This window comes from Crocodylus porosus, unplaced genomic scaffold (genome assembly GCF_001723895.1).
Source record: "Crocodylus porosus isolate Cpor-Errol unplaced genomic scaffold, CroPor_comp1, whole genome shotgun sequence".
In the NCBI taxonomy this organism is placed as follows: Eukaryota; Metazoa; Chordata; order Crocodylia; family Crocodylidae; genus Crocodylus; species Crocodylus porosus.
The window spans coordinates 21202233-21214861 of record NW_017728943.1 but is presented as its reverse complement, the minus strand read 5'-3'; the positions used below and the strand labels follow the sequence as shown (position 1 = coordinate 21214861).

Genomic DNA, 12629 nt, shown 5'->3' with positions numbered 1-12629 from the left:
GTCTAACCCTGAATAGATGAGCAATACCCTGTAGTCAGGAGCTGCTAACATTTGAAGTACCTGGAGGAGCATTTCCATATTGCTGCTCCAGCTGGGGCCAGCATGCCAGGGCTTCAGGAGTCATGTGACATCTCACCCTATAAGCCATAGTAGTCACTTGGGGGGCGGGAGAGGGATCTTGCCTGGCCCCAAGAGGCAACCAGCAACAGCTGTGAAGCCGGGGAGTACTAAATACCTACCACAGTGCAAGGTCATGGCTTAAGAATGGTATTTAAAGGTTTGTTTTTTGGGAATTGGCTTATAGGTATATATGTATTAGAATGGTTCAGGATGGGCAGCAGGAGTTGATTGCCTGGGTCAGACAGTCACAGTTTTACACAGCCTTGTATTAGACAGTCTGTCTGCTTCCAAGGCCAACAAGGACACATAGCCTGGAAAACGGGAGCATGTCCCACACTGTTCCATAACACTAGATAAAGTGGCACCAGCTAACAAGGCCCCAGAGCAAAAGGCTGCATCCTGGCCAGTAGTCTGGCTCTGATGACAGCCCTAGGATTTGGTAGATGCAGAGAATTGTTTGTATTGCTTCTTTTCTGTTATCACTGTGCATCCATAAATTTGCCTAGTATCAAATGGAAAGGTTGTGGTCAGTCTGAGGGTAGGTTCCCCCCCTCTGGAGCAAGGCCTGTGGGTCCTAAATCCAGACCCAACATAAGGTACCCCTGTGGCCCAACATGGGGATTGCAAATGCAGTCAAACTTTGATAATGTCACACACATGGGACCAGCGGATGCCTGGAATATTAAGCAAAGACGACAATAACTGGAGCTACTCATGAGGTGGCAGCATATGATGGTGATGCCATGTGATAGGAGACTGCTCCTATGCTGAACATTCTTTTGCTCCCCAAAGGCATTTACTTGTGTGCCAAACACTGCAAGGAGGGTGGCAGCACAGCTCTCACCTCCAAGAACTATATTTTATACCCTGCTCCTTGTGCATTTTTTGTGAATTGATGCCACATCTGACAATGATGTTTGCTTAAAAATGAAGTTAGAAACCCACAGAAATGCTATATTCAACATGACCTATGAGGTAGCCAAAGGAAGAGAGCTTATAGCAGCACTGCCCCATAGCACTCAGAGGGCTCAAGTAACATGCACTTCTCCCCTTCCCATGGTAGTGCACCAGAGCAGTGAGGGCGGCACACAGCCTAGGCACACTGTGCATGTGGCACTAAACGCCAGCCAAGCTGCACTTGGACTCATGATGGACTTCTTCTGAAGCATTGGACACTGGTGACAGGTAATGCTAGGAACTTTCGCAGGGGTGCACCCGTGGCTCCTGGTGGTACCTAGAAATCACTCAGGTTGGCTGAAGAGTCTTGCTCTCCCATTCAGGATCACATTGATCTGGCCTTGGCTGCTAGAGAGCACCCATCAACCTATATGTTTACAAATAAACAGTACTCTGATTTGCTCTAGTAATTGCAGGTATTGGAGTCAGCCTGACTGATCTATAACACCTCAGGGCTTCCTTTTCCTTCTGTTATAAAAAGTAGGTCCTACATCTACCCTTCTCCAGGCCTCTGGGACTTTCTCTGTCTATAATCCAAGCATTTGCATCCAATTAATACTGGCTCTGAGATGTCTTGAGCATCTTGTCATTTGTCAAGTGTGAATGAGTTTCTTGAGGCCTGCTTTACCTATCATGAGCTACAGCCCTTTCTCCTCCTCCATTTACATTGCAATTCTTTTAGGTTAGCCTTCTGTTCAGATTGAGCAAAATAGGCTTGAGCGCCTATGCTGTTTCTTTGAGGCTTTTGTTCATGTTTCACTTTCTTTATTGAATTGCTGACCAAGAATATACTTAATCTTTTTCCCCATTAAAAGAACTTCTTCTCTTTGCTCTTGGTTCCTTGGTTTTTGCCTTTGCCTTCAAGACTTTTATCCCTATACTTACATATAATGCCTTTGCATGTCTTCAGTAACTGGCCCTTTCTTGCATTGCCCGTAAATAGCTCTCCAGATTGTAAATAAGTTCCTTGTGTAGCACACTGGTCGCTTGCAGTTCCTCTGATCTTTCCATGTTGTAACAGTTTGATGTAGTGCTTCCAATGTGTCCTTAAGAAACAGCTTAGACTTTTTCTTTTAATCCATCTATTCCTGGCTTGTTTCTACTAAACTCCACCCTTTTGAAGTTCAGTGTCCTTGTTTTGCTGTTCCTATGCCTTTGTATCCTTAGCATCATGAATTACCTTATTATGATCAGTACCTCCCAACGCCTCACCAACTATTGGTCCTATTGTGATGATTGTTGCCTCACCAACCCAGTGCAACCAGGTCATCCTCGAGTTAGAGCCAAATCCACAGATAAAGCTCCATCACTTCTGCAACTCTCTGAAACAGATAGCTCTCTGCCACATGCTAGGAGTTTGCTGTTGCAGTAACAGGCGGAGCAGAGCTGCAGGGCCAAGCAGCACCTCCTCATCTAGAACTGGTAGTCCAAGAGGGGAAAGGCTAAGGCAGTCTGAGTTGCCCCATCCACAGGATGGATGATAGGCTGCAGGGTAGACCTTGCTTAAGCCACTGAACTATCAACTCCCACTAGCTTCCCCAGTCTGTGTACTGTGGTATGGCAGCACTGGCATCCTAGAAAACAGCAAGTTTTAGCATTGTTAGCAAAGCCGTGCAAAATGAGGATGGAAGGTTCTGCCTGGTAGGGCCTGAAAAGGAAGCCAACCTTCATTGGTTTCACTGCTAGGGCCACTGCATCTCCCTCCAGTATTTGCTAGTGGCTTTATTGGGAGTGGGGTCATGCTACAGCCCAGAACAGAGCCAGTTCTGCTTCAAAAGATGGTGCCTGAGCCAATGTTGGATGATGAAATCCCAGCCCCCTAAATATTGTCTGGTGAAGATACTGTCCATACCACTCATCATAGCAGTAACCTTTCACCTTCAGCTGAACTACTGGTGTATGGGACTGGCTCAACCAAGCCTTTCACCCAGGAACTTGCATAAAAGATGGGCTGTCCTATCACCAGCCAGCAGGGCTCTAGTTTACAATAGTACTGTTTAAAAAAAAAAAAAAAAAAAAAAAAAAAGCAATACTTCCATTGTCATAGCAAACAGACACTGCAGGATGACACTACAAGTCGCTCCCCAGAATGACCAACACTGGGGAAAAAGCCAGGACTAGAGTAGTTGGACAATCGCCTTCCCACCTTTGCAAACATGCACACTTCGCTCCTTTCACCTCCTACCAGAACACAAATTACGTGCCCTGCCCCTCCCTTCCCAAACACCAACCACCTTCTCTAGAGGAATGAGGGTTTCATTCTCCCTTTCCTCCAACCAGTCCCAACACTCTGATTCCACTTCCCCAAGCCCAGAGCCCATTTTCTGACTGAATGCACCTGCTACACATCAGTAGATTCACAATTTTATTTTATTTTTTTTATAAACTGAGTGGATAAAGTTGCACAGATAGAGATTCCAGCCATGAGAGAAGCCCCCAAGCCATCCATTCATGAGTTGGGCAGCTCATTTTCCCCTCAGTTGGAGAAAAGTGATCAGAGACTCATTGGAAAGAGAACCAGGCACTGGTGCTATGATATAAAGACATGTGGGTGTTGCAGGAACAGTTCTGATTTCAGACCTATAAAAATCCACGTGCTGACAAAGATGGCAAGTCTGCCAGGACTTATATCAGCTCCACTGGTCTCACCACCACATGAATCTTCTTCAGTAACCAAGTAAGATGCGGATTAGGTTTATCACTAGGCTGGCTTAATGGTAGAGCTGGTTAATACAGAGGGAGTGGGGAACTGGGAATCCCCTCACTTGGCTACTGAACTGAGAATTCAATGTGATAGGGCAATCAAATTATAGGGCCCCAGTAAGGGGGAACGTTGGGGTAGGGAGTGGGGAAGATCATCATGACTGCTTGCAGGCCTCGCTCTGCCAGTCAGTGTAAATGCTTCTGGATGGTTCTAGCCGCTTTACTTCTTTATCTGCTTGCCTATGAGGCTGTCGCTGATGGAGAGGAAACAGAAACAAGACAGTTCAGGCTGGGGGACACATACATCAGATGGTAGGCATTTCAGACTGGATCCAGACCCTAATAACACACTAATGAGTATTCCAGAAGCCACCCTTCAGTCCTAGCTAATTAGCACTTCCTGCAAAGCCCTGTGAACCGCCCAGGACAGGCAGAAATTCAACCCATAAAAGGCAAAGCAGGGACAAGCACTTAAGAGGCCACAAATCTCAGCAGCGTCTAAACGAAATGTTAACCTGGGAGTCTTGGCTCCCAGGTCCCAGCTCTACGTCTTCAACTGGGCACTGAAGGCCAACTGCAGCTGGACTGGTCCTGCCCAGCAAGCTTGGGGACAGCTGCCCTGGGGCAGGACACCACAGTAAGATCCCTTCCCTGCACTTGGGGTCGGAGGCGTTCAGCCCACTTGGCCTGTGAGGTAATCATAATGCTGGTAGCAAAGAGGAGGGAAAGGAAGCCTGCAAGGAGAAAGCACCTCCACCCCATCCCCTCCCACCCATGTTCCCAATATCATCTCTATCCATCGCCTGACACCCTGGTCCCAACCTACACTGTATGACTGAGGATGCTCATTTACTACTCTGTACTCCTCACAAAGCCTGCCACTTCTTGTCATTTGCACTGCCCCACCTTTCTAGCACACAGAGCAACTTGCATGTATCCCTATAGCACCCCTGAGAGGCTGCCGTGTCCTACCACTGGAATTTTACAGGCAGGACAGAAGCAGAAGGGTTAAGCAACTTGCCCAAGGTCACACAAAGTCTGCTGATAAGCAGGGAATTAAACCTATGCTGCTCAAATCTCAGATCAGCAAACCTTAAACCTCAAATCAGCTCATCCTTGTTCACGCAGTCTAGCACTCCTTGCTGCCCTGCAATGCCCACCAGCCTGCATAACCCCACACATAGGAAACCATGTACAAACAAAGTTCTTTGTACCCTACCTTCCTCTGAAGATCAGGAGCAGCAGCAGCAGCAAAGGGAGAGATGTGAAAAGAAAAATAATTAGACTGAGTGTGACCTGAACCCTGAGACCTCACCCAACCCAACCACTCTGGGCTCAGCCCAGTCAATGGGGGACAGGATTCTAAGGGTCATCCCTGGTGATTGACCCCTACATGAGCAAAGAGAGAATGAAAGCTTCCAAAAGGCCCTTCAAAGAGAAGGGGCAGGAGAAGCCATTTGTGGTGGCTATCCAGGATCCTCTTCAAGCCACCCTTACCTGGTGAAATCCACATCTTGTAGGTTCAGCACTAAGTTATCAGCTGTGAGATACACACGATTCTGTGATGTAGCAAGCTGGAAGGGACAGAGATGAGGACAGGAGAAGCCACAGTGTAAGCAAGTCTGCCTGAAGGGTGGAAGGAGTGAAACTACTCTACTATCTCAAACTGCCCCAGAGAGAGGTGTTGAATGCAGCCTGGCTTCTTGCTCACAGCTCCATCAGCACAAGGAAGGGACGAGGTGTTAAAGGTGCCTTTGAGGTTTTGCTGATATTCAAGGACTGCCAAAAATTTAATTTTAGTCTGTATTTAAGCCAACTTAGAACTGATTAAAGTATCTGCATGATGATTCCCAGCCTGATTTAAACCAGCCTGTATTGATTTATTCAATACAATATATTGTATTGAATAAATAATTCAGTACAAAATTAGGTTCAGTTAAACCAAAGTAGGTGAAGTACATAATGGATCTGAATGTAAACATACACATGCATGTGTGTTCTGTATTGGTTTATGAGCACCTAAACTGAACGAGTACAACTTGATTATGGACATGGCTAAACTCCTTGCCCCAGGTCTCCAATCCAACGCCATCAGATTCCTGAGTGTGCTCATTCTGTCTCTTCCCCAGCTTGTTGACCATTAACCTTCACACAGGTCGGTATATGCCCCCTTGTCCTAGGCCGCAAGATACCGGGGATTCTGGGTGACTGCGACCAGGCATGGGGTGCTGGGGTTTGATATAGACCTGTGTTTACAACAGGGGGATACTATCTCTTAGCCCCTGCCAAGATTACAGATCACTACAGAAAACCCTCACCCTGGTTGGGAAGGGCAGGAAAGGAGCAACAGTTAGGGGAAGGCATGTCACATTCGCCTTGGACTCATCACATGGCCTCTGGAATGGATAAGGGAGCACAAATGGCTAAGGGAAGGGGGTTCCTCCAGCCAATGAACTCACCGTCTTGGAGATATTCTGTGCAGCGCGGATCTTACGCAACTTGATGTAGCCTGGGTTCTTGCTCAGCGCTTCACCAAGGTGAGAGACGCACCAAGTTAAGGGGAAACTTGCTAAGAGACTATCGTCTAAACCCATCATGAAGTTTTCTGAGAAATAACACTGTCAGTTGACCTTTGACTTTCTGCCTGGCTGCACCCATACCTCATCCAAGTCAAGGGCACAGACAGGTTCCCTATTCAATTCTGTGGGGCCACATCTACAGATCAAATGCCTTACAGTGGCAAATGGAAATTCCACACCATCACCCACCCAGATGGCAGGTCAGTGAATACATGCCTCATACTTTGCCCACGGCAGAAGAACAAGTAACAGGAGAAAACGGGTCACATTTACCTTCCACTCACCCCACATCTTTGCACATTTGCATGGCAGGGGCCAGGAGTGGGAACAGATTCTTAGAATTGCTATGCCTCAGCACCAGCCACACCCAGAAGAAGGATATCATCTTTGCAGCAGTGGCTTCTCCCTCTGCCTGGACAATCTTCTGTTTCTGTTCCTGCTTGGCTTTCTCCACCAGGAACTGGGCTCGCTGTGCCTCTTGTTGGGCTTGGGAGGAAAATGCCAAGAACATCAGTACTGTGGGGAATACCCACTTCATGGGTCCCATCCCTCCTATGAGGGCACCATTTGTAACAGTCCACCCACTGAGGTTCATAAACCCCAAGGCGCTCTGTGACCTGGCTTTGGGACCCTAGCCAGAACTGATCTTTAATTGCACTGCCAGCCTCTCACTCTGGGACTCTATCATGCATTTCTACTGGACTCTCCTGGCACAGCCACAGCCCAATTACAGGAGGTGCTATTCTGCAGCTGAAGGAGCCAATTCTCCACAGCTGTGAGTACACAGTAGTTTCTGCTCTGGGCCCTATGGCCAAACACCTGCAGAGGCTGCCCATGAAATACCCAAGTTCTACAGGCTGGCTAGGCTCTGACTTTGTAGCTTTATTCATGCAACATTAGATGAGAGAACTTCCCTTATTTCAAAAGAAAAATAACAAGGTGCTGCTTGTGGCAAGGGGCCTCAGCAAGACTCCAAGTTTCACCTGAGATGCAAAAATCACAGGATTCAACACTCCATAGCAGTTGCCCCCTTGCTATGGGTTAGGGAGTGCTCAGGGCAGGATCAACTCACCAACTTGCTTGGCCTCCACAGCTGCTGTGTACTCTCGGCTAAAACTCAGCTCCGTGATAGCCACATCATCCAGAATGAGGCTGAAATCCTTGGCTCGCTCTGTCAGCTCCCGGCGGATAAGCAGAGACACCTGCAATGAAGGTGAGCAAGGATGAAGGGCAGCAAGAACCATACCTCAGGAATCATTTTCCTCCAGAGCTACAGTTCATTTCTCAGGCTTCCCACTTCAGTATCCTGAGCGATAGGAAAGGGGTTGTTGAGCGCTGCAGCACTTCTGCGCAGAACCTAGTAACCACCATATTGGACCTGGCTTGAGAGTCCATACTCTGGCATCTTATTTGACAACAGCCAGACACAGCTGCTCTGGAGGAAGCCATAACATCCTGTGAGCAGGCAGATGGCAGAACAATCCACTCTCTACATTAGGTCTCATCCTCTTCTTTAATGGTTAGAAGTTGGCTTGAACTCCAAAGTGTGAGGTTTAGTAACAAAAATCCTTGTTGTAACAACCCTACATACTCTGAAGTGGTCACTTACATGGGTGACTGCTTTTGTCCTGGGAAGTTCTTAGCCTCAACATTCTGTGGCAAGGAGCCCCAGGGTTTAATTACTAGGGGTGTGTGAAGTGGGCCCTATTCAATTCAGATTTGGCCAACAGTGATTCAATTTGTTGATTTGGAACAAATCCGAATCTAAAGATTTGATGCCAATTCAGAGAATCAGCGATTCGGAGATAGACACAGCTTTAAAAGCTTTTTCTACCTACCCTGAGGCAGCAGGCATGGCTTGTGAATGCTGCGATGCTGGGGTGCATGGAGCATCCCACGGGAGTGTCGGGGGGGCCCTCCATGTGGGCAGCAAACCCAGAAGTGGACCAGAAGTACTTCTGGTCCATTTCTGGGTCTGTTGGGAAACATGCTGGGCCCCACCCTGTGCCTCCCCCTGGCTTGCGATTAGCTGCAGGGGAACCCCAGTCCCCCCACAGACCCAACAGGCACCAGTCACCAAGCTGAGGGGGCACGAGGGGACAGCACGCTCCCTGACAGACTCGGAAGTGCCACTGTAAATCATTTAACAATGACTGAGACTTCCTGACCAGTGATTTAAGTTGATTATTTAAATTATGATTTAAATCTATTGGATTTAAATTAAATCCACCCTGCAAATCAGTAAAGCCCAGATGTATCGAAAAAAAATCACCCTCCATTTTACTCAGCAGCCTGGTGACAGGACAGCAAGCATAGCTGTGTAAGTCACACCCTCTAAGCAGACAGACTGAACTCCCTTTTCTACCTTTTCATAGTCCCTCCATAAACATATCCTTAATCTTTTTTTGTAACTGCACTGGTTGTCAAACTCTGCTTCATTCTCCTGCTGCTGAGCACAATGTCTACCTTGTTCTAGGCTACAGATCTCTTGTGATCCCACATCCAACCAGGGATTGTAAATGGTACTTGGGCTTCCAACTTTGTACAGCATACTCTAAGCAGGGACAGGCAAAGTCCAGCCCATGGTGGACTCCACTTCCCAACAGTCCCTACTCATGTCGCTGCAGGCCAGTTTCTATGAAGGCCCCAGGAACAGCAGAGCTGTGACAATGTGGGGCTAGATCTTCCACGGAGACTGGCCCCAGCAGAGCTGGCAAGGTGTGCAGCAGGGCAGCTCCTCACCCAGCTGCCTCCCCTACCAGTGCTGCTGGGGCTGGTGTCCACAGAAACCCTGGCTCTGCCACTCCTGGGGTCCATGGAAAGCAGCCACAGCAATGTGGGCAGGGGCTGCTGGGAAATGGAGTCCAGCTGCTGGCCAAATCTGCCATTTTGCCCACCCCTGCTTTAGGCAGGTCTACTCCTAAATCATCCCTGACCCAGCTTATCCAACCTGCTCTTGAAAGCCTCCGAAGATGGAGATTCCATGACTTCTCTATTCAGTTGATTCCACTGCCTCGTTGCTCTAACAGTGAAGGAGTTCTTCCTAGTATGCAAGCTAAACCTACTTTGCTGCAACTTTAAACCACTGGACCACACCCTGCTTTCTGTAGCAACAAAAAAATATTCTCCCTGCTATCACATCCCATCTTAATCATCTTTACTGCAAGCTGGATATACCTACTTATTTCAGCTTCTCCTTGTGTGGCTTGCCATCTATCTTTTATCATTTTTGTCACCTGCTTCTGGGCCATCTCTTAACTTCTCCATGTTCTTTGTAAAAATGTGAAACCCAAAGCTGCACACACTACAACAGAGGTCAGCCATTGGTTCTGGCCTGTGGAGCTGCAGTGTTTTGCCTGTGCTGTCCCCATGCTGAAGCTGAGCAACAAGGAGGTGTACTGGAGCAGGAGAGCTGTGACTACGTCACTTCTCCCAGCTATGCCCCGCTCCCAGCTATGCCCCCCTCCCCAAGTGTGTGGTGTAAGCACAGCTGCCAGCTGGAGGAGGAGACCTGCATGGGGATGGGGGGCAGGGGAGAAGCAGAAATAGCTTCCAGCTCCCCAACTCTAGTGCAGCTCTCTTCCAGGTAGAAACTGTGCTTGCACGACAGCTGGGGAGCAGGGGGTTGAGAGAAGAGCAGCAAGAAAGGCACAGCTCCCAGCTGTGTGGCTCTGGCAGGGGAATAGGGAACCCCCTCCCCACCACCAAAGCCACCTGGTGCATGTCAGATCAGCATTAGGTTGTTCTAGCCCATGGCCTGAAAGAGGTTGCTGGCCACTGCTGTAGATGAGACCTAATCAGTGCTAAGTAAAAGGGACACCATCACCTCCCACAGCTTGCATCAAACACCACCCCCCCGATGCAACACAAAATTATATTAGCTTTTTTTTTTTTTTTACAGCTGCAGCACACTGCAGACTAGTACTGAGCCTGCGATCAACTGAGGATCCTGCTCCACAGTGCTGCCATCCACCCAGTGGTCACCAACATTTTGTACTCCTACTTTTGATCATTTTTCCTGAGGTGTAGCATCTTGCTCAGCTAGAAGTGGTACCCCTCACTGTTCAGTCTTCCTGTACCACTTGACCTCAAATCTTCTTCCCAAGCATCTAACTTTAACTTCTCCATCTCCCTATGGGGGTAGCATCAAACATAACACAAACACAGGCTCCTTCTTAGTGTTAAACAAAAGTCATTCAAGATGTCTCAACATCTGCCAGCTTTGTGCCCAGCAGGAAAGTAATCCTGGTCTTCGGAGTCAAAAGATCAAACCTTCCACATTCTCAGCTCTGTCCTTTTTGTGCACCCAAGCCCTCACCATAGCAAAGTAAACAGACCTGCGCTCTCTGAGTGATGAGTTGAGAAGCATTGAACTTGGCCACCACGCTTTTGAGCACCTCGTTGACAATGGAAGGTAAGACCCGTTCCTCATAATCCAGTCCTAAGCGCTGATACATGCTGGGCAGCTCCGCAGCATTGGGCCGTGAAAGGACACGCAAAGAAATGTTCACCATTTGTAGATCTAAGAGGAGAAAGCCAGTAAGGATGCACAGCCATAGCCACCCCATAGCTCGCAAGTCCTGCAGGCTCTGCACATCACCCCAGGACTCCAGTCCCAGGCTCCGTTCTGCCAGGGCCTCCTGCTTCTGACCAGCTGTCCCAATCCAAGTACTTGAGTCCTCCCCACACACTGCCTTACCAAGACCTCACAATCCTGACGCATGGAAAAGCTTTATGTTCTACTCCAGTAGAAGCCGACCTTTTTTCGGTAGGCATGCCTCAAATTAGCCCCGCAACCTCCCTGATAGCCACTTTAATCCTTTTCTCCTGCCTGCTCTGCTTTCTGCTCTGTTCTCTGTGCTCCCTGTCTAATCTCTTGCTCTGCTTTCTGCTTCTTTCCCTACCTGCTGCTGTGCTGCCTGTCTCTCCATGATCTGTTGTGTGCCCCACCCAGAGGCAGCTGCCTGTGCTACTTGTGGCACTCACGCTACAGATTCGCCACTCTTGTTCTCCAAAAAATAGGCCGAGGGCCAGATCCCTTCCCCTGTCCTGCCCAAGCAAAAGGCCTCACCTTTGGAACCTGTTGGAGAGGAGATTTTTCGGGGTCGAGCCCGGATATCATAAATTACCGGATACTGAAACCAGGGAATTCTGTATAGAGAAATGTTACATGAAAAGAAAAGCAGCTGGTGAAGTAAGAGGAAATCACACAGAGCTTGTATGTACAGTAAGCTAAAGAACTGAATGACACTGGAGAAGATGAAGATGACCATGTGCTCCAGGTAGTAGCCCACAACTCTGAAGACCCAAACAGGTACTCCTCCTTCAACGGAGACATTTCCCGTGATCTCTAGCAAGTCACTTCTGTTTTTCTGTGCCTCCACGCTCCAGCTGTAAGAGGTGGATAAAGACACTCCTCTACCTCATTAAGGCATGGTAAGGAGACCAAAGGACGCGGGCTCTGGAGGAAGGGAGCTGGAAATGCCTTCGATACTAATCCTGCACCCACCCAGAGGTGTTGGTATGTGGAAACTTTACATTTCTCCTTTTCTTAAGGTAAACAACCTTGTGACTGGGAAAGGCTCTGCTCTTGTTTAACAGAACGAAGAAAAAACCTCTTCCCCTGGGCCCGGTATGCCCAGGGCCCTCTTGTGTGCATGATGCCCCCCCCAACCCCGCAGGAGCCAGTAGCTGGGTGCAGGTGCAGCAGCTCCTTGGCAGAGCATGGCCCAGCTATCCCAGGAGGGGGACTGGGGAGGACCAACTACTGGAGTCTGGGCCAAGCTTTGAGGCCCCAAACTCACTCCCAGCCCAGGAACCTGGGGTCCCACCCAGCCCGCAGAACCAGGGAACCCGGGTCAAACAGAGGCGCAGACAGACAGACAACCAACCCCCCCACGGGTACCTGAAGTGTAGCCCCTCGGACAGGATGGTGTCGGGCTGCACGCCCCCGATGCGGTTGAAGAAGATGGCGCGCTGCCCGCCCTCCACTGCGGGGACAGAGCGGGACACGCGGTGAGCAGCGCAGCGCAGCGCAGCACAGCGACTCACCGGTGAAAACGGACTCGCGCACCCCGTAGGCGACGGCGCCGGCGCCCACCAGCAGCTTGAGGGCGGTGGTCACGCCGCGCGGGCCCGAGGGCAGGCGGCCCACCAGGTCTTTCAGGCTCTGGTCCATATGGGGTCGGCGGCGCTGCGGGCACACGAAGGTTGCACGGTCACGATCTCTGGCCCGGGACCTGACCCCACGCAACTGCTGCTGCGAGCACG

The 12629-nt window shown here is 49.3% G+C and overlaps 1 protein-coding gene across 2 annotated transcripts; it reads right to left on the bottom strand.

Moving 5' to 3' along the window:
- Positions 1 to 3442: 3442 nt before the first annotated feature.
- Positions 3443 to 12587, bottom strand: PHB2 (prohibitin 2). Of its 2 annotated transcripts, XM_019548882.1 has the most exons (10): positions 12411 to 12586; positions 12265 to 12349; positions 11431 to 11510; positions 10697 to 10881; positions 7432 to 7561; positions 6742 to 6845; positions 6240 to 6317; positions 5278 to 5354; positions 5000 to 5005; positions 3443 to 4034 (listed from the first exon to the last, which is right to left on the bottom strand). In XM_019548882.1, the coding sequence occupies exons 1-10, from the start codon at positions 12535 to 12537 to the stop codon at positions 4001 to 4003; spliced, it is 906 nt and encodes a 301-aa protein (XP_019404427.1). In that variant the 5' UTR covers positions 12538 to 12586; the 3' UTR covers positions 3443 to 4000. The 2 variants fall into 2 exon arrangements, with proteins under 2 accessions (XP_019404427.1, XP_019404428.1); XM_019548883.1 differs by lacking the exons at positions 3443 to 4034; positions 5000 to 5005 and having other exon boundaries at positions 5274 to 5354; positions 12411 to 12587.
- Positions 12588 to 12629: the final 42 nt, after the last annotated feature.